Genomic DNA, 21,457 nt, shown 5'->3' with positions numbered 1-21,457 from the left:
ATAGTTTATCCCCAACTGACAGCCTGTTCGTAGTCAAAATATAACTCTTAATTTCCTGTCGATAAGGTCCATAGTCACCAAGCATCCTTTCATGTCTTCTCCTGTCCTTCATTAGCGCTGATATTTACAACGGCTGGGTAGGTAAGACAAGATGGTGAAGATAGATGGTGGTCAGACCGCTTCGACTGTTCTCAAGTATCAAGAGGAACAGAGTGCAACAGTGCCCTCCCAATCTTTCAGCAGCCTTGATTCCGAAAGTATTTCTCCCATTCATTTTTATTGGATTTTTAAAACATTTTTTGTCAAATAGTTAAACCAGTAGCTAAGAAGTGAATCACAACATTACAAAATGAAAAAAAAAAAAAGAAAAAATTAATTGAAAAAGACAAATCTACAAGCACTTAATTTTAATGAGAAAAAGAATTACAATCGCAATGACGTAATCAAAATTAAAACTATGTATAAATATAAAACTATCGATTTAAAGATGTTGATTATATATAGAAATTATATATTTTGTTTTTTGTAAAATATGCATCTATCTATATATACATTTTTAAGTAGCTTAAGAGTGTATGGAGACTGGCTATTACACAATTCACAGTGGGCAGCTCTTTTCTGATTGTTTTTTTTTTTTTTTTTTTTTTTTTGCAGAATAATGAGTAATGTAGTTTTTCTTCAGGAAGTCATACATTTAACAATTATTTACAAAAATGAGTATAATACAGGTTTATGGCTTCAGCAGAGGCATATACCATCTATTTGCAACATCAGGTCTGTCTCTAAAGGTTTGTAAGTTATCAATTAAAATGAGTTAAATCAATTTCCCAATGGAGAAAAAGCATGGGATTTTTACTTCCGGAACCCTGACTGTTGCACTCTATAGAGGATCAGCATTGCTGAGGTAAAGCAGGATGTCACTGGAATACAGACGCTCCATGTTTTGTTTAAGAAAAGCTTTCAAGAGGTCAAAGGTCAAACACTGTTCATTTAAAACACATGAATGTTATTTACTGTTTAAGTCTTGTATGTATTTTGTAATTGTACTCTCAGCCTTTTTATATTTCACAAAAAAGAAAAAGAAAAATGCAGCTTTGTGTTCCATTGCTGCTCGGCAGCTATTAAGCATTCCCGGGTAGCATACTGTGGTACAGTCCAGACATAATGAAGGTGGCCAGTCTTCTGATTAGCTGTTGTCTTTGGCAGGTTCTTAGGATTTTTAGGCATTGTTTCATTTGTGTGCCTTCTCAGTATGCAGCATTGACGTTAACAGACACACATTTGCACTGCTTGATTCGCTGCACTTTCCGTTGCCGGTACGGCGGCTGGAGCCCAGGACAGTGAAGCCGTATGGTGACCGTAGTTATTCGGCTGGGCCGACAGAAAGCACAGGACTGGAATGAAGTGTTGTGGTCTGGCATGGATGCTGTTTTTCGACTTCGATGTGAGGTTTGAGACATCAGGTGGCGGGGGATGTAGAATGAGTTACACTGGCCGTAGCAGAACCGGTTGATGATGGTTCGGCTCAGGCACCCCTCCAGGCTCACTGTTTGACGTAACGGCTGGGTTTTGCACCAGTCGCTCTTCAGGTACTTCCTCTCGGTGACCACTAGGGCCTCATGACTAGACGACAGCATGTCGTGTTTGCCCTTCTGTCGTCGTGCTGATGTGTGCTGGGGCAGTGACGCTAGTGTGTGGGATGGTGATGACAAATCGTTGCCTTTTAGCTTGTAAGGGGAGGGGATGGAACCCTGGGGCCGTGGCTTCTTGGTCTCTGCCGATACAAAAAGGGTCCATGCCAAAATGGCAGGTAATGCCAGCTTCCAGAACATTCTGAGAAAAGATTCAAAATAGAGAGAAACTTTAGTGCTTCTCTTAGGGATTCAAATGTATGCAGTGTCAAAGGAATAGTCTGTCATTATACTATGAATTGTTGTGTTTCTTGAGTTTTATTCACCTAATCAGCATTAACTCAGACAAAAGAAAATCAGACAAGAATGGTTAATTTGCAATAATGGTTAATAATTTTGATTCGCTTACCACATGAAAAAAAAAAAAGCAACCAGTCATTTTACTACTATTCAAAAAGAAAGAAAGAAAGAAAGAAGACTGTTAGCCAATTTGCATAGCCCTTATTTTGATTCACTCACCACATGAAACACTAACAAAAAAACTAACCAACAAAACCAGAAACAGAAAAAAAGAAGAAAATAAAATAAAAGCTGTGTAGTAATCCCCCCTACAAAACGCCATCATAGTAAACAACCCACCACCCCAACAAAAATCCAAATACTTTTCCAAAACCAGCATAACAAAATATAACACAGAAACACACATCTATTTTTTAGGCCTATTTTGTTCTAAACATGCATTTAGTAACATTTAACTGACCAAAATTAATTACTACATAAGAACCCGGTGCTAAGCTTCCTGGGAAATGGAATTCCCCTGCCCAGATTTAACGACATCTCACACCAAAAAGAAGTGACTATTAAGATTCATTCTTCTTTTAATGAAGTTTCCTAAGGTTGTGATTAAATATTATGGAATCAGGCATGAAGGCACTTTTTACGGAGCACATTCTTAAAAAAAATTAACTGTTGTGAGTAAAAACACGGTTCTCAGTCTTTTGCTCATTACTTGTAAAAACTTGTATAACGTAATTAAATTCACTCACGAAATGTGATGGTATCAAATATTGCAAGTTCCAAGGTACCGAAAATGATTATTATAAGGTGTTAACATGGTACATACAGTAACCACAGCTTATCATGACATATCTGTACAACCATGGTGATAACTTGGTACTCTGTGGCAGATGAATAGATGGACAACTGCAGTTTTACAGCACTTTGTCTATTCTTAAAAAGCAGCGGTTCTTATGTAATGCTGATAAAGTTGAACCCTGTCTTTGGTCTGAACTCTCAATCTTGTTTATCATGGCGCCCTCTGTCAGTTTTGCTTTAGATAACCCTCTGATAACCTCTGAGTCTGACATTTGTGATACTCTACAACCACAGGCATTGTCTGTTTCATTCATGTTCACTCTCCTCTCATTGCCAACAGCCTCTTTCATCTTCTCTGCTAGGTAGATTGGGAATAAGGCACAGTTGTATTTCATCTATTTAAAAGACAGTCTTTAGTTTGTTTTTTATGTCCCAGAGGCTTTCTTAAAGGATTTTTAAATGTTTTTCAGGACCGACCAACCAGAAGAGCTCACAGAAAGCTTGGAGCTAAACAACACCAGAAAGTTACATAAATAACTATTACATTCTTTCACATGATAAAAAAAAGAAATGTTGAGCATGTTGAATTTGTTTTTCTATGGAAATCGTTAATACAAAAATTTAAATGTATAATTTACTAATCCTCACATCATTTCAATTTTTTGTATGACTTTCAGGAATGAAGCATTCAAACTTGAAAAATGATTCAAAGCACCACATTCAAAATCTTCTGAAGCCATAATATGGCTTTATGAGAGAAACAGATTGTGCTTTTAAGACGTTTTTCTCTGAAAATATTTGTATATTCATTAGAGTTTAAGAGCTATGATTCACGAACAAACTGTTCTTTCAAACTGTTCACATAAAACTATGACTTAAGAAGACATCAAATACAGTACTTTTAAGACATATATGGTGCTTTTGTTCCTTTTTGAATCTTGAAAGCTCCAGCCCCGATTCTTTGTAACTGAATGTAAAAGATAGACTAGAACAGTTTAAGTCAGAAATCATTTTTCGAAACACAAAAAAAAAAAAAACAGTTATATTTTGGGTTAACTGTCCCTTTAAGCTGTATAAATCAGGGTTACTGGGGAGAATTGGCTACAGTTAACTGTGACTCACACGGTGGCAGAAGGGAATGGATTAATCATCCGTATCTCCCTCCGTCAGTGTCGCCGGCAGCCATTAATGCTGTTTACTTTTACACCAGTCCCAGAATGCTCATGCAAATAAACAGGGCCGCCCATCAAAAGGGAACACTACAGAAGCCATGAGGTTACGAGGAAGTGGCCTTTATGTGTCTGCTGAGACAGGGTTAAATAATGAGGGCTTTGCTTATGCCGGTGGTGAGATATGCAGGGGACATGTAAACAGTGGGGAGAGCACCATGTGAACATTATTAGATCAGGATGTGGAAAGTTTAGCAGTTTTGGGTTTCTCTCCTTCAGATGACCACAGGCTGAATAGAAGGCTCAGTTTACTGGTAGCTCATATTATGTGTGAAGAGACAGGGAATGCCAGGATGTGACAGTGACTCAGTGGACTGTGACATACATACACAAACACACCACCTAGCTCTTGTCTATAACTGAAACACATTTCAGATTGAGAGAGTGAATCACACACAGACACATACACAGACAGAGCAGCTATAAATCTCCCCTGAGAAAAATTGTGGTTTGGAGATAAAGACAGTGTCTAGTTGGAACATTTGAAAAAAAAAAAAAAAAAAAAAAAAAAAACACAAACCCTTCTATCTCTTTCCCATCTGCCTGTGTATGTGAGCAAGTCAAGGACAGATCATCCACACTGTAAAAAAAAAAATTTGAATTTACAGCACAAACTTAACTGAGGTTACTGGACCTTTTACTGCAGGTTTTTGTACTGGTATTTATACACACTATTGTAATTGAAATGTATTATATAGCAAAACCTTTTGATAGCACAGCGTTTTTTTTTGTTTTTTTTTTGTCTCTTTGTTTGTTTTTTACTACAGTAATGTTATGGGGTTTCCCAGTATACACTGCATAATTAATAAAGGATTATGATTATATTAAATAAATATGCAGTCAATTTTCTTTACCTTGAATTATGTGGCAACACTTTACAAACAGTTAATTCAATAGTCAACATGAAATAAGCATAGCATTTAGCATTATAACAATTTAAGTTGTATTATGTATTAAAGGGGGGGTGAAATGCTATTTCATGCATACTGAGTTTTTTACACTGTTAAAGAGTTGGATTCCCATGCTAAACATGGACAAAGTTTCAATAATTAAGTTGTACGTTTGAAGGAGTATTTTTGTTCCAAAAAAACCTCTTCCGGTTTGTCACAAGTTTCGGAAAGTTTTTTTTCGAGTATGGCTCTGTGTGACGTTAGATGGAGCAGAATTTCCTTATATGGGTCCTAAGTGCGCGCTCTTCTGCCGGAAGAGCGCGCACTCCCGTATAGCAGAGCACTGAGAGGCTGAGCACAGCCTGATCAGAACGAGAGCGTCGCGAAAAGTCAGAAAAGAAGTGTGTTTTTGGTTGCCAGGGCAAGACAACCCTGCACAGATTACCAAAAGAGAAACAGCATTAAGGGACCAGTGGATGGAGTTTATTTTTACAGAGCATCAACAGATTTGTGCAAGTGTTTTTGTTTGTTCCCTGCATTTCGGATTGCACATTGTTTATTTCTTAAGGATAATGCAGTCCCAACGGAAAAGGGTCACGATTGTGTGTTGGAACCGCATGCGGTGAGTAAAACTGCTTCAAATATCTCTGTGTTGTTAACTTAGCTATCAGTGCCTAAGCACATCAAGTAAACAACATGCGATGTTGTCATCAAACTGCACTTTCCACATGTACATCTTAAAAAAAAAAAAAAAAAGACGACATAAAGTGGAACTTAGTCATTTTCCAAAACCGCTAAGCAAAATACAGTTTCAGTACATACCACATAGCATACCGCCTTTGCTGATGCTGCTCTTGTTAAATTTCAGCCTCTGGATCTGTGTCACAGCTTCCACATGCTCTCAACTCAAAAGCCTACTGGCGCTCGTGATTCTTTAGCTCCGCCCACACGTCACGCCTCTAGGCGTTTTTTTGGAGTTATGAAGGATGCAGTACTACTCTATAGGTACTCAAGATTAACAGGATATTGAGTGAAAACGAGCATTTCACCCCCCCTTTAAGTGCGTATTATGAATGAATGAACACAAATGGGTGTGTGTGTGTGTGTGTGTGTGTGTGTGTGTCTATTCCATCTATTCTCCAAATCTAATGTGGGGTCATGGGAGAACTGGATTGTGGAGAATGTGCAAACTCTAAGCAGAAATGCTCAGATGGATATTAAACCTGGGATTTTCTGAGACACTCCCTGAGGAGACAGTCCTACCAACAAGCTACGATGCGACAAAAGGGTTTAGTCCAGGGGTGTCTAAACCTGTTCCTGTATGGCTACTGTCCTGCAGGGTTTAGTTCTATTCCTAATTATAATTTGAACCAGCAAATAAAGGTCTCTAAACTCACTAAAAATGTCTAGGCAAGTGTGCTGGATCTGGTTTGGAACTAAACTCTGCAGGACATTGGCCCTATAGGAACAGGATAGCGCACCCGTGTCCCAGTCCATATTTTTACACTTTGCACAATCCTGGCAGTATTTAACGTGGCACTGGTACTAATGGAATAAAATTCCAATAATGCATATGTCATAAACAAAAGAATAAACAATAAATAAATAACATGATAAGATAAAAGAATCCCTTTTCTAATTTCCTGATTGTTTTTTGTTTGTCTCACCCAAAACAGCTATTTCAAATTGACAATTTATTGCAGAGCTTGTTCCCACAGAACACAGCTGCTAAAAACAGTCTGAGCCGAATGACTGATGTAAGAGAATCAGTGTAGCGTAAAACAACCAAACCACAAGTACCAGCATCTCTCATTGAGCAGAAGCCAGCATGCACAGCCAGTGATACCAGCATTTGACCAACCACTGTCAAAACCTTCCCTCACACTTCCACAACATCTCCAACCCAAAACAACAGTCACACGAAGCCACATGTCAAACCCTGAATCTCTCTCTATCTCACACCCATGCACACATTAAAACACACAAACATCATCGCACACATAAACACTAACTGGCGCCGCAAAATTATGAATTTGACAGGAGTTATCATCACAGCAATTATGTACCTCCCTCTGCCACAAGACAATGTCTTTACAGAATACTTAATGCAACATACAGACACATTTACTGACTGCATTCAAACAAATTTCCTCAAGCACGTTCCCTTTTGCTATTGGTTGGTCAAATGGACCTATGTTTCGATTGCATCGTGTTGTCTCTTTGTGTTAAGCTGGGTTTATAAAAAAGTATTTTAATTAAACACAAATTACTTCAACATTACAGTTCTGAAACATGGAAGGCTCTAGCATGATTTTTTTTTTTCATTCAAATCCAGATGCCATTATCACACAAAAACTCACAATCGCAGAAGGTGTCATTTCTGATTTCAGAAACATTTTAATGCTTTTTAAACATGTCAAGACTACATCTGCCCTGAAGCCAAGTCTAAACCTATTAATTCTCTGATTTTTTTGTTCCTTAAACATTGTGTAATTTGAACATATTGTACAAATGTCTGTATTTTAAGTGTATTTTTAATGTAAAGATAACAACTTTAGTGACCAGTGGGCATGTATCTCTATATATAAAATATTGGAAAGATTACGATAATGAGAGGTTCCGCCCACCAGTTTCCAGGTGCATTCCTGAGTAAACACCTAGAAATGGCAGCACAAATTAAACTCCACCACATGACAGGCTGTCAAAAATATAATTTCCACTTCCAGTTGTTTTTTAAAACATCTATATATAGTCAATCCAAAAAGAATGAAGGAAAATCCAACAGTTGTCTGTTTTCCTTTGTTATTCCACATCACAACAAACAGGATGTTTTACTGAGAACATGGAGTGCTGAGCACAAGAACATGAATGTTACCCTTCCATTGTACTGGAGACTACAGACTAGTCGCCAGCAACAAAAAGCCAAAGCACATTTAGGATAAGTAAGATTGTACAGGGAGGTTTGCAAACTCCAGATGAATCTAGATTAGATTTCAGCTAAGGATACAGTAAGAAGTGTTTCCAGAGTGTGATTTGTCACCATGTGGTCTATGGGTATCTGTATCAGAGAGAGTAGATGGAATATCTGTGGTTTGAGACGGTTGGGTCAGACTCTTGTTATAATACATAGCTGAGGTTTGAAGTGTGGTTGAACAGTTCAACTATATCAGTGACTGAATTCTCTGATGGCTGTCGTCACATAATGCTTTGAGTCTGACTTCAGCTCAAACACGCAATCAAGTCTACCATTCTCAAGTATTTCACATCTACTCTTGTTAATGTAGGATAATTACAGTTACAACAAATGAATCCTAACCTAGTCTTATTATAACAGCATAAACCTTCCATAACATTAACCCTAACCATACCCTACCCTAATCATAATTGTACCTATACTCTAGCCCTAAATCATAGGCACATACATTACCATTAATTTCAATAGCACTGGTTAATAACGGAGTGGTGGGGAATTAGAAGGTCACTGGGAAACTCAAAGGCTGTCAGGCTCAAATCCGCTCAGTTTAATGCGCTCTGAGGGGCAGTCACCACTTTGAACTGAGTTGCGGCTGATCAGTTTCCATGCACTTCTTTATAATGCCAATCATGCATTTCAGCCACAAACTGACACACACAAGCAGGACTGATGCCAGTACTGTCACAGAACCTCACACATTCTCTCATGCACATGTCCCCATCATCAAACATTCACTGTCAGATTCACTCTCTCCATCCCTGCTCTCAATAGCAGTTCCCTACGTTTAACAGGATTGGTTTAATTACATCATAGTTAGATCATAAAGAACTACTTACAAAGCACTATAGAAATTGTTCTAAAAAGCACCAGGGTTCTTTGGCTTGTTACAGCAACAGAACCTTCTCAAGTGCCAATTAGACCCCTCTTTTTTAAGGTTTCATGAAGAATTAAAGAACCACACAAAGTTTTTTAACACTCTTAAAAATAGAAGATCTTCACTGGCATATATGGGACCCAGGAGTGTTTATACTAGATTCTTAATAGAAATAATGAATTCATCAAATAATCTTCCTTTTAGAGAGTACCTGTAGATCTGGAGTTCTGAGTCACGCTTTATTGCTGTGATTCCTTTAGAGGTCACTCAGAGGTCAAATGTCAAACAGCAGGTCAGAGATCGGCCAAGCCTCAGAGCTCCAGATGTAGAGAAGCAGCGTGGATATCCATCAGAAGTACGAAATCTCTATCAAAGCTCTCTTGAAGATTGTGCCGTGTGCGTCTCCTCCAGTCTTTCCTGTTTGAGTCCAGCTCTGCAGAGGCCAAACTGAAGCAGTCACGCTCTATGGCTCATAGTTCCCCAGTTTCACTCATTTATGTGGCATCCAGCTCGCATTCTGTTTCACTGAGTATTTCCCAGTGAGTCTTTGAATCATCTTCTCTCTGATTTGCTGTCACATCCCAGTGGCTCTCCAAAGAGAAGTGTGTGAGTGTGAAGAGAGCAGAAGGAAAATCATCAGTTGCACACAAGTTACAGAGAGATTCATCTACACCTCTCTTTCTCTCCCTCCGTCTCTTTTGGTCTAGCACTCTCTGATACCTCCCCCAGAAGCCCACTGTTAATCAACCAGTCCTGAAAACATATTGTCTCTCTTTCTCTCTCTCCTCAGTTTCTCTGCCTCTCTCGCTCCCTGAACTGCAGCACTCAAGTTTGCATCCCTGGTTTAACCCCGTCCCTCTTGACTGCTGCAGTTAACATACTCAGTGTTCAGTGAAACATCTTGGTAAATATAGAAAATATTCAATACACCCATGGGTTTGATCCAGATGACCATTTTCAGCATATTTATATTGGTTTGATCAAAAAATGTGTGGGCTTGGTTTCTGGAACATTTTGGAAATTTTCAGTGGCTTTATTGAGGTCCCGCCTGAAGGTTTTTCTCGAGTGTCTTTCCAAATACAAAATGGTTTTATAAACAAGTTTGACAGCACATCAAGGCAAGACAAAGCAGATGTGTTATGTGGCCTAAAAAAGACAAAAGCTTTCAGATGCAAAATCATTAATCTTCCACTCAACAGTTTATCATTTTAAGTTGAAATTTCTGTGCCATAAATCTTAATTTGGCTTGGGATTTTACACAGTACTGACTATTCTCCTTTTGTTTTCTTTGCTTATTCTGTCTATCGTTCTCCCATTCTGTTGTTTGTGTGGTTTTGAACTCATCTCCATTTGACCACAATAAGAATAACATCCCTCTCTTGTTAATTGTTCTCTCTCAAACGCACACTCACAAACATAACTGAATAACTAGTGAAGACACCCAAAACAGCATTTTACATATTGGACGAACACACATATACACAAAAATCCTGGTTGAAATTAATGTTACGTCATTAAAGTAACTGAAGTAACTGATTAAAGTTACTGAAATACTCAGAAATACTCAGATTTCATGTTAAATTCCTCACTGTATTGATAGCAGCAAACTAGACTGTTCTGTTCAGAGCTCACTGTTAGTGTTGGATGGATTAGTCCGGACTCAGGACCTCAAGATTTCATGCTGTTCTCACCAAACTGACCAAATAATCAAAGTCCAACAGTCACTCAAAGCCTCTTAAAGAAAAAGACCTGGTGGATGGAGTCATTGCCCTCTAGTGGTTAAAAACGCTATGGTCAGTATTTGGGCAGGCTACAACATGCAAGCATTTTTCCATTATTAATATGTGTGTATTAAGTGTATTAAATCTTTCATTCATTCATTTGAGTTAACACCTGAAAAAAAAAGAAGAAAAAAAGAGGGAAAAAAGTAACAAATTCGAAATTATTACGTGAAAGTGACTCCCATACTCAGAATTTGTGATCTGCATTTAACCTAGTGCACACACAGTAGTGAACACACACACAGAGCAGTGGGGAGCCATTTATGATGTGGCGCCCGGGGAGCAGTTGGGGGTTCAGTGCCTTGGTCAAGGGCTCCTAAGTCATGGTATTGCCGACCCAAGACTCGAATCCACAACCTTAGGGTTAGGAGTCAAACTCTCTAACCACTAAGCCACAACTTCACCATATGTGGCATATGAAGTCAAAGCTGCTAGTATAAAAATGTAAAGTAAAACAAATAAAATAAATAAAAACCTTGTTATTTAAAAAAAAAATTATATGAAGATCAAAGTAGCTAAAATTAAAAACAAATGTTAAAAATTCACTTAAGCTAAAAAAAAGTCTAAAGACAGCTTTTCAATGTCTTTTTTAACAATTAATATTTTATTTATTTTTTTAATATTAAAATAATAATCTATTATAAATTATTACTTAAAAAGATTTAATTATATATATAATTTTTTTTTTTTTTTTTTTACTTCAAATCAAGTCCTGCTCTCTGACTCCTGTGTATGTAAATATAATGAATAATAAAATCGCCAACAAGCATCACCTAAATTCAAAAAGAGACTGGAAAGTGATAGAACAAATGGGATGAGTACACAACTCACACCTGTGTTCCTTTGCTCTACCACTGCGTGACAGCTCTTACTAGTCATAAACAGTAGAACAGGTTATAAAGTGAAAGGGAAATCAGTGCATGACTTTCAGATAAAGGACCGACTTTAATACATCTTCAAGTAAAAGTGTTTACACATGGTATAAAAAAATAAACGGAGGGAGCCAACAAAGAACCGACGAGACAGATTGCAAGACAAGTCGCTTTCAGATATATCCCATGCGACTTCACATGTGCGAAAAGCAAACGTGTGCTAAATCCTTTATAGTGCAATAAAATCAATGCAAAAAGAGATGAAAGGTGAGTAGGAAGAGATCATCTCTGTATCTAAAGCTTCTTGATTTTACACAATGTGCCTACGTTGTTATATTTAACTGTGGTTATGACTTTACATTTTCTGGTTTTGACATCATTTGATTGGTCTACAGTTGGAGACAGTCCTGACAGACAGAAGAAGATTTCCTCTTTTGAAAGACATTGCTGCATTTCCCAAATATTAGAAGTCCATGTCTAACTGTCTTTAAAGGCTGAAACTAGCAAGTAGCAAGAAGAAACTGATGTAAAAATTCAGTTTCTTGGACATGCATGTGATTCGGTCTGTTGCCCAGGCCAGGGTATTTGGGATCTGGACCAATCAGACGACAGAGATGAAGATGACAGTGTCCTCATCCTTGGTGAATTGTTTGAGGCTCAGCAAGATTGGACGACAGCAGGCAGCCTCTTTGATATCAGAGATTTTCCCTGCAATACAAGAGAAATAAGAAACAAAGAGAAAGACAAATTATTTAAAATGGAAATTGGAAGTAACGAAACATCATAAAATGACTCATTTCAGTGATTTCGGTCATTTACATAAATCTGTATCCTTACAGGAGGGTTATTTTAACCCTGACACCTCATGACAGCACACACAAAACAACTTGAATTTCAGAGGGGTTGCATTACACGGAAAGTCCACCCAAAAATGAAAACTCTTAACATTTATGCACTGTCATGTTATTATGAAAATATAATAAATTAAATATTATATTTTGGTCTGTTTCATACAGTATTTGTATCCATATCTGTTCCATATTTTGAGAGGAGTCTTTTTTTTTTTTTAAGTCTTGTATGCTCTCCAAGGCTGGATTTATTTGATCAGAAATACAGTAAAAACAGTAACATTATGAAATATTATTACATTTTAAGAAGCATTTACTTAAAATAAAATTTACTATTTTGGTACATCGCCAGCCAAAAGTTGTCAAACAGTAATAAGACTTATGTTTTTAAATGTCTCTTTTGCTCACCAGGCTTTTATTTGATGTGAATTCAGTAAAATTCTAAAATATTTTTTTACTATTTAAAATTACTTATTTATTCTTGTGATTTCAAAAGAAAGCTTTTTTATTATTAGCACTGTTGAAAACAGTTGTGCTGCTTAATATTTTTGTGGAAACCTTGGTATGAAGAAAAAAAAAAACTGGTAGAGTACAGTATTAAACAGACCTGGAATTTCTTAGTCATACGGATTACTTATGATGCTTTGTTATTTTTGAAGCTCAATCTCCTCATTCACTTTAATTTTATGGAAAACAACAGCTTGGACATTCTGCCAAACATCTCCATTTGTCTTGTATGGAAGAAAAAAATCTCTATTGTCATTTTTGGGTGATCTATTCCTTCAGCAGAAACATAACATGTATCCTCAACTATTTAAACAAACATGAACAGGAGCTACACATACACGTAAGGAAAAGCAGGGTTACCTGAAAGCAATGCCTTCCTTCAAAACAAGTTCTTACTTTTCTGTGGACAAGATAGAGAAAAGTGAACAGGTACACATTTTGGCAGCTGTTGCAGCAATAGACCAAAATGCAAAGTCATGCAGAGAATGACAAACCACAAGTAAACACAAGTTATGCCTGTTGGAACTGTCATGACAACATGATTTAACAAGACATTAAAAAGGTTTGGGTACGGGACAAAGCACCAGACAAGCTTCATCTGACCAGAGCTGCTGTCTGATTGGTCAGGTAAGCCATCATTGAGGGGGCGGGGCCACTACCACTTACCACATTACGAGTGAACTTTTCAAATGAGGTTCTGCGATCCTGTATGCTTCCCAACTTTAGTCAACGAGATGAAGAGTCAAAAAAGGGACTACAGCATGCTGCAGGTTTTTAAGTATAATTAATATGCCCATCTATTTGTGTTAATTTGAATTTGTTATTGTAGAAAGTGTGTTCTTGCACATTTTTTTTAAAGTTTAGCTATTTTCAATAAGGGCCCTAAGAACACGCCTCTAATAACCTGTTCAATACAATACAAATAAAACAAACAAACAATACACTGAGTTCGAAGTTCAATGATTTACAAAACTAATATGCAAGATTTGGGGTTTCTCTCATCAAATACTTTTATATATATGATTAATTTAAAGCTTTATTGGAATATAACTTCACATACACTACTTTCAAAAGTAAAAATAAAATAAAATAAGAACAGGATTTTTAGGATTCTGAAAATTCCTATCAGAGCATAAAATTACATTTCTAAATATTAAAATAGAAATGTTACTTTAAATTGTAATAATATTTCACAATATTACTGTATTTAAAAAAAAAAAAAAAAAAAAAAAAAAATTGTGAGACTCCTTTAAAAATAGATTTACAATTTTACTGACCCCGAACTTCTGAACAGTAGTATGTCTGTATCAGGGCACTTTTAATGTATTCGAGTTGAGCCCCCATTCAAATATGTCAAATTGCTTCAAATGTCTTACCTTTTTCTTAGCCTGCAGAAGCTCCTGGTAGGCACTGGATCTAATAAAACGGCTGTAAGAGTCACTCTTCATCAGCTTATAGATGTGTTCCTGGGACACACACATTTACAGATCATTTGCATGTTTATAAACTAAATTGCATGGTTTGGTTTCATTAAAAAACTATAATACGTGTAGCTGCTCTAAGCTCCTCACCTGTGCATCCTCAAAAGCATATCGTCCGGGGTCTTTGATGTTCTGTGTGGTTTTGTCGTAGCTCTTCGAGTCAACATTGATGGCACTGGGGGCTCCAGAAGCCAAAAACTCCTCCCAGATCTCCTGCACCCGTGTTGGCACCTCACGGATTGGCCTCTTCTTTAACTCCTGCACCGCCAGCCAGAATCTGAGATTTGGATAACACCAGAGAATGAATTAAGAATGAAAAAGTAGTTGCTCAGTGGATCTGGCGGTTTTGTAGTACTCTTCACCCGCCAGCAGGGGGCATAAAGGGGAAGTGAAGGTGTACCTGAGGTTTTCAGAGCTAAATTCCGACTCCAGGAACTTGAGGAACTGCTCTCTCCCCACTTGATCTTTCAAAACCTCATCGATTCCAAAACCCCAGCGTCTAACTCTAGTCTGACCTGGTTCCTTACTGTTCATACATACACAACATATTATACATTAAAGTACACGTTTCTCTGTAATACAATGATAATATTCACTGTGTGTGTCTGAAACAGACCTGGCCTCCATCTCCCAGAGTGTTGTGTCATCTGATATCCAGGGGTTTGATGGATCAGGAGTACACAGGAAGGGGTCATAGTCTGAATACTGTTCAGTATAACTCAGCAAACTACAAGGAAACCACAAAAACAAAGTAAGGGATAAAAAGAGGAAAGAAGAGAAAAAGGATGATATTTATTAGTAAAATAGCACTATAGCATTTACATATTCATACTAAACATGTGACTCAATTTCTATTAAAATGTAACCAATAAATAAAATTAAATTGAGTTTACATTTGTTGTGCCACTAAAAAGCAAAGCAAATTATATATATATATATATATATATATATATATATATATATATATATATATATATATATATATATATATATATATATATATATATATATATATATATATATTGTTTTTTGTTTTTTTTTGAAAGTGGTATTTTTGGACAAGTGTTTGTCCCCTGCATGCAATAATATATTGCTTCTGAATTTTTATTATACATTTTATAAAACAATACAAAACTATTACACTGTATGCAAATGTGTTATGCTTATAAGTGACTTTATACATAATGCAACAACATACATAAAATCCTAGCATGGGGAAGGGCAGTTTTAGTCAATTTAGGTTTTTATTTTTTTATATATATTATTATTAAATATTAGTACACAAAATGATTAGACAGGTTACATTACATATATAAGATATTACAGTGTACATTTAAGAAAACATTATGTGATCTAATTATATCTAAACACATTGCTTTTAAGTAGTTACCTCCAACACTGTTGCACATTTTATATTTTGATCTGCAAGTCATTGTTGCAAGTCGGTTTCAATATACATTGCACTAAAATCTTCAAGATGTTGTGGCATTCTAATAGAGCCATTGATCTCACAGAGGGAGTAAATTTGAGGACGAGAAACAGAAACATGTTTGTCAGCACGAGTAATATCTACACAGACCATTAAAGAGGTCGATAAGAAAATGTTTAAGCACTGTAGAATAATGAAGACCTGTGAATCGATCACAGCACAAACTCTCTCTCTCTCTCTGACTTACCTTTCTGCAACTTTGGACATTTTCAATCGATGTCGGTCTAACTGTGCTTGCCCAAATTTGATCTGGAAAGACAATATTAGTAATAGTCAAGGTGAGTGTATGTGGGAATGTGTGTGTGTGAAAACCGATGGCAAATGTAACCATGGATGAACTAAACTTGGTAGTTTTCAATGCAGCTGCCAAAAAATAGCCAGCAATAATTAGCTGGTCATCCAAGCTGGACATACTGGTTAGGCTGGTCAGCTCTGTAGGGTTTCAGATATTTTGACCACTTTTTTTTTTTTACAGAAAAATAGATATTGTGGCCATGAATTAGAAAAAAATTCCCACAAACAATTAAAAAGAATACAGTAATTCACCCAAAAACATGTTTTTTTTCACTTGCTCACCAATGGGTACCATTAGAAGGAGAGGTCAAACTGATAAAAACATCACCATATTCCACATAACTCAAGGCCATCAATTAATGTTTTGTGATGTGAAAAGCTGAGTGTTTGAAATAAATGAATCATTATTGTTTTAATAGTCCAACCAATGTTGTCACTGACAACCACCAACGATCCACCAACATATTTACTTATAACTGCTTGTAAAACGGCTTGCATATTTCTCTCCTAATTCAGATATAACTTTTTTCACTGGAGAAAGTGAAATTATGGACTTAAGGCAAGTAACAATTTAAAGTTAAAAATGTAATTACAAAAATGCAGCCATGTGAACTATTGTAATGTTTCAGTATCAGTTGTTTGGATTCTTATTCGGACGGCACCCATTCACTCCAGAGGATCTATTGTTGAGCAAGTGATGTATTGCCTAATTTCTCCAGATCCCTTCTGATGAAGAAACAAACCCGTCTACAGCTTGGATGGCCTAAGGGTGTTATTTTCAACAAGTATTTTATGTCATGGTCAAGAATTCATACTTTCAATTAAGTTAAATTAAAGCCACACTGAACTAATATGTTCCATCGTTTTAGTTCAATTATGGATTATGTTTTACTATTCTGTTTCTTAATTTTAATGTAGCTTAATCATGGTCACAATTCAACTAAAACAAGGGAATGAATTAGAACAAAGTGGTCATGATTTTACAATATAACAAATGAATGGGAATGAATTCTTAGTTTATGGCTATGGTATATTTCCCCCCATCTTGTCTGAGGCTCTGTACTTTTGGACCTCTCAACTGTCCACATAAACACCAACTCCCAATACACCAACTGTACCTGTATATGTGACAAATACTCTGCCCATACAATCAGGTCTTACCTGATCCCGAAGCTCTTCTTCGGTTGGTTGCTTGGCCTCAGGGGCGGGTGTGTGGGTGGGGCTATGGCTGCGAATGTCATTCTGAAGGCCGTACACAGACTGTGAAAATCATCAGAATCATTTATTACCATATTTACATCGATTTAAAACAGGCTCAGATATGTGAGAGGAGATTTCTGTGTGATTGCATCAGTGATTGGGGATTTCACAGCGGCAGCTTCATGATTGCTGAAGTGACCCATTTTTGGATTGGTAGGATTTTGTGATTGGTGGATTGTTTTAAGACTGATTCAGTATTCGGATTGGCTCAGTGGTTGATTGATTCATCGAATGCAAACGCTCAATGTTATAATGAGTGGAATTACTGCTGCAGTGATTAATCACATGGTTTAGGATATTAAAACCTTGAGTAATTTGATTAAATGCTGGATTTCCTGCTGTGCTACTGGCTTTTGTGTTACCTTTCTTGTTTTGTGAGGGTTCTTCATTCTGGATGATTTCTTTATGTCCACTTCTGTTGTGTTCACACACCCTGGCTGAAACATATATATATATATATATATATACACACTTTGTCAATATAGCTGTCAATTCTCTAGATGACTTATAGTTTATGGTTGCCATGCATTGCTTTGACTGTAAACCACCTGACGCAGTGCACCTAACCAGCATACTCCCTCCTGTTTTGGGAAACTGAGCTGATATTTTAAAAAAGGCATGGAGCTGTCAATTAAATGGTGTCCTGCTGGTTAGACTCAATGTTTACACTCTCCAGTATAGGATGAACTTTAGATCCAGGCCTCTAATGTATGTTGGAGACAGAATGAAAACAGCCTCAAGACACTTAGAGTTCTGCAATAAACCCCATTTGAACCTGTACTGGCTAAATATGGACCAAAACTGCAGCATCTAGCTATTGCACATAAAAAGATCAAGCCAAGCTAGCATGAAATTGCTAATGAGAAGGATCAGCTTGGTGTAATTAAGGGAGAAATTGCTGCTTCCTTCAAAACAAACAGCTCATAGACTAACAAATCATAAAGCAATACACACCAGGTGATTCACACATATAGACACCCAAAACCACAAGGACTGGTGCAATAATGATAATGCTGTAAAACATATTGTTTAATGACTATTTAACATAGAAATTTTATGAAATTGCATGGTAGCTTAAGTCATGTTTCTGTTGCACTTGTAATAAAACTATGGGTAAAAACAGCAATAGCTTTAGACTTATAGAAATATAAAAATGATAGATCAGGTAGGAATAGCTCTTAAGGGGACAACCGCATATTTTCACTTTTTACTTGGTAGAATATTGTCTAAGGAAATGTGTGTTTCAGTTTTATGATAGCCAGCCATTCTTGAAGCACACAGGCGATTCCATTAACTCAGGGGGGCTTCAACACTATTATGTCATTCTTCCGTGAGGGAACAACTTCAAACACTTGAGAACAACAAAGAATAATTGTGAAGAAGAAAAGAGAATAGCTGCATTGTTCTTCCACAGACTTTCCACAGACATTTACTCACCACTGGTCTGTGCACATCCCAGAAAGCCCTCTCCTGACTGTCCAGAATTTTCCTCTCAATTTTGTCTCTTTTCTTATCGACTCTGTACAGACAGAACACCAAGCCAAAGCAATTAAAATATTTAACTTTTAAAAGAAAAAGCAAACATGCAATGAACCATGCAACTGAGCTGAAAAGTCATAAAGCTGCCTAATGTTTTGGCACTCAGAGGCACTATAGCGCTCACAGAATGCCCTTGAATTACTTGGAACAACAGCAGAAGTTATTTGCAATCCAAAAACAATTTTACCGCACAATTTATGTCCAAGAGACTTTTAAAATCCATTAGCACAGACAACATAAGGACAACCAACAGCCTGTTAGATATTTTAAAAGAACTGCTCATAATTTTTTTAAATTCTGACTTATAGTCACTTTCCTGTCTTCTCTGACTGGGTGGCTGGCTTTTACAAATGCAAAAAACTAAATAAAAAATAAGCATGATCTGATCACAATATATGAAAGACTCAACGATACTTACTTTGCTTGAGCCTCAGCTTGCATAAATATAAACTCCCATTTCCTGGCAAATGCACGCTGTAATCGAGCTAAACTCTCCTGAAAGAGAACAGAAGAACATTTTTAGATTAACAACCCTTAAAAAACTAAAAGCTTTTTTGTAGATAAGGAAGCCATCTGTTTAATGTTGTGTACCAGTCATTTTTACCCATAGAGGGGTTTCTTTCTTCCAAAAAACGAAACTTGCCTTGAGGTCAGTATAATAACTTCCCCCAAAATTGGATAATTTTTTGCTTTTTTATTGTTTTTGGAACTGACTGATCATAGGCCGCAATGATCTGAGCAGAGCACTGCCAAAATCATCCTTAACTAATATGTTTCCACTCACAAACTGCTGCATAACCTCAGATCTATGAGGCATAAGACCAGTCAGTTCCGAAGAACTAACATGGATTATGCAAACAAAGCCTGACATTTAAAGCTCAGCTTGGATTAGGCCGACTTTCTTTTTAAAGATTGTCATCACCTTATTATCTTTCAAATATCTTCTATCTAATAATGTCTGAAGTACAAAACCTGAGACGTGCATTGTTACAATTAAGAGAGAGAGAGGAGGGAGAAACAAAGAGAGGATTACTTACAGCTTCATAATCAGCAAGTTCCAGACGTGCTTTGTTCTGCATTGTTCTTTTGCATAAGTACACAGCTGCAGAAAGATGCCGAGAGGTGTGTAAAAAACACTGCTCACACACAACTCAGCAGCCCTCAGGGCTTTGAAATGAGTTGTACTAAAATATTTAGTAATTATTTAACATATTTCACACCAGCTTGTACCGAATCACACCTGAGCGTTGCATTGTTCTGATTGCTGAATTTAGAGCAAGCATAATTTACCTAACCTAAGGCACACTCATGCACGCAATCATAACACGGTGATTGCAATTGTATTTGTCGGTATGTGTTTCTCAAGTATATAATACTGCACAAAAATGCCCTTACTGCAACCACATTTTAACTATAAATACCAATGAAAATGAATGAGATTAAAATACAGTGTACATGGTACAAGTACAGTTCTCCTGAAAACCTAGATATAATGTTGAAGATGAAGGATCAGGTTTTGTTTAGTGACAACAAACGCATACACACGATCCAGCTGGAAGGATTTAATTTGGTTGTGTTTATATTAAAGCTCACACACACCTAGCATTCCATGATCCAGCTGATCTCCAGCCATCTGGAGGATTTCATTAAATATATGTTCATATAGACGAGACCGTTCTCAGTAAGACACAGATAACAGATCCCGCACAAAACTCACCGTAGTCAGTGTTCTCGGGCTCCCAGCAGTTTGAGGGCCAAAAATATGGAGTCTGAAAGATGAAAGAGTAAAATATGATAGAATACTTTTAAAGCTCATATACAATAATAAATAAGGCACTTGCAGTTGTTTTTAATGAAGATTTAGTCACATTTTACATTGGTTACAGTGATTATTATATATTTACATTATAAAGTACTGATTAATTCTAATGAACAACATGAACTTAATGTGTAATTATTTGATGGAGCGAACAGTATCTGAGCTAGCTACTGTATTACATGTTATTTGGCTTCTATATAATTAACTTTAATAACTTGCAATACATTTAGCATGGATGCTGTATTTTACACCCTAACTTAAAAACTTAAAGTGTTTCCAAATGTTCAATCTCTAATTTTCTCTTCAAATCAGCAAAATGACTGACCTGAAATCTGTAGAATGTGCCATCGTCTTTAAGAGTGAGCACATGGTCGGAGATGGGGAAGAAGTAGCCGTGAGCCGCCATCAGTGTGCCCAGATGAAGAGCCTCCACTACAGGAACAAATAAAGGGATTTTAAGAAGTGAAGTGACAACCCAACTCTTTATGCCAAGATTATTATTTTTTTCCGGCTCTTAAATTAAATGTACAAAACAAGGGGTATGAAATTTGAGCAGAATTTCAGAAACATTGACTGTGATAAAAAAAAAAAAAAATGCAAAATACAATTTCCAAAAATTCTAATTTTTAAAGGACACAATATTTGTTTTGGAAAACAAAAATACTGAGGAAGATACATTTTGTTTTAAATTCATGCAAAATGTAATGCCTCTCTATATTTTAAAATCTATAGGAAGCTTTTTTTTTTTCAATTCTAATCTAATATCCTTTAAGAATTATAAATTATATTCCAAGATATACTGTATGACCAGATGAACATCTACTGTACCACAGGAAGCATGGAAAAAACATTCTACTACAACCAGCAGAACTGC

At 36.6% G+C, this 21,457-nt stretch overlaps 2 protein-coding genes across 5 annotated transcripts in view; both read right to left on the bottom strand.

The window, feature by feature from the left end:
* Positions 1-625: 625 nt before the first annotated feature.
* On the bottom strand, positions 626-9,540 carry grem2a (gremlin 2, DAN family BMP antagonist a). Its single transcript, XM_026285632.1, has 2 exons — positions 8,905-9,540; positions 626-1,833 (listed from the first exon to the last, which is right to left on the bottom strand). Exon 2 carries the CDS (start codon positions 1,830-1,832, stop codon positions 1,248-1,250), a length of 585 nt encoding a protein of 194 aa, XP_026141417.1. The 5' UTR covers position 1,833; positions 8,905-9,540; the 3' UTR covers positions 626-1,247.
* A 1,855-nt stretch (positions 9,541-11,395) lies between these two features.
* Positions 11,396-21,457, bottom strand: part of LOC113117166 (regulator of G-protein signaling 7-like) — an 83,598-nt gene continuing 73,536 nt past the window's right edge. For 3 of the 4 annotated variants that reach the window (XM_026285628.1, XM_026285626.1, XM_026285629.1), the window contains exons 5-18: positions 20,909-21,015; positions 20,482-20,533; positions 19,802-19,866; positions 19,183-19,259; positions 18,663-18,744; positions 17,588-17,662; positions 17,127-17,225; positions 15,859-15,920; positions 14,799-14,909; positions 14,583-14,708; positions 14,273-14,459; positions 14,078-14,167; positions 13,062-13,101; positions 11,396-12,054 (exon numbers count right to left, since the gene is read on the bottom strand). In XM_026285628.1, coding sequence (XP_026141413.1) covers positions 13,081-13,101; positions 14,078-14,167; positions 14,273-14,459; positions 14,583-14,708; positions 14,799-14,909; positions 15,859-15,920; positions 17,127-17,225; positions 17,588-17,662; positions 18,663-18,744; positions 19,183-19,259; positions 19,802-19,866; positions 20,482-20,533; positions 20,909-21,015 — 1,154 coding nt within the window. In that variant the 3' untranslated portion in view covers positions 11,396-12,054; positions 13,062-13,080. The remainder of the gene's footprint in view (positions 12,055-13,061; positions 13,102-14,077; positions 14,168-14,272; positions 14,460-14,582; positions 14,709-14,798; positions 14,910-15,858; positions 15,921-17,126; positions 17,226-17,587; positions 17,663-18,662; positions 18,745-19,182; positions 19,260-19,801; positions 19,867-20,481; positions 20,534-20,908; positions 21,016-21,457) is intronic. The other variant, XM_026285630.1, reaches the window with a different exon arrangement.

Source organism: Carassius auratus, chromosome 17 (assembly GCF_003368295.1).
Source record: "Carassius auratus strain Wakin chromosome 17, ASM336829v1, whole genome shotgun sequence".
Lineage (NCBI taxonomy): Eukaryota > Metazoa > Chordata > Actinopteri > Cypriniformes > Cyprinidae > Carassius > Carassius auratus.
The sequence above is the reverse complement of the archived record's forward strand: the minus strand, read 5'-3'. Positions and strand labels throughout refer to the sequence as shown.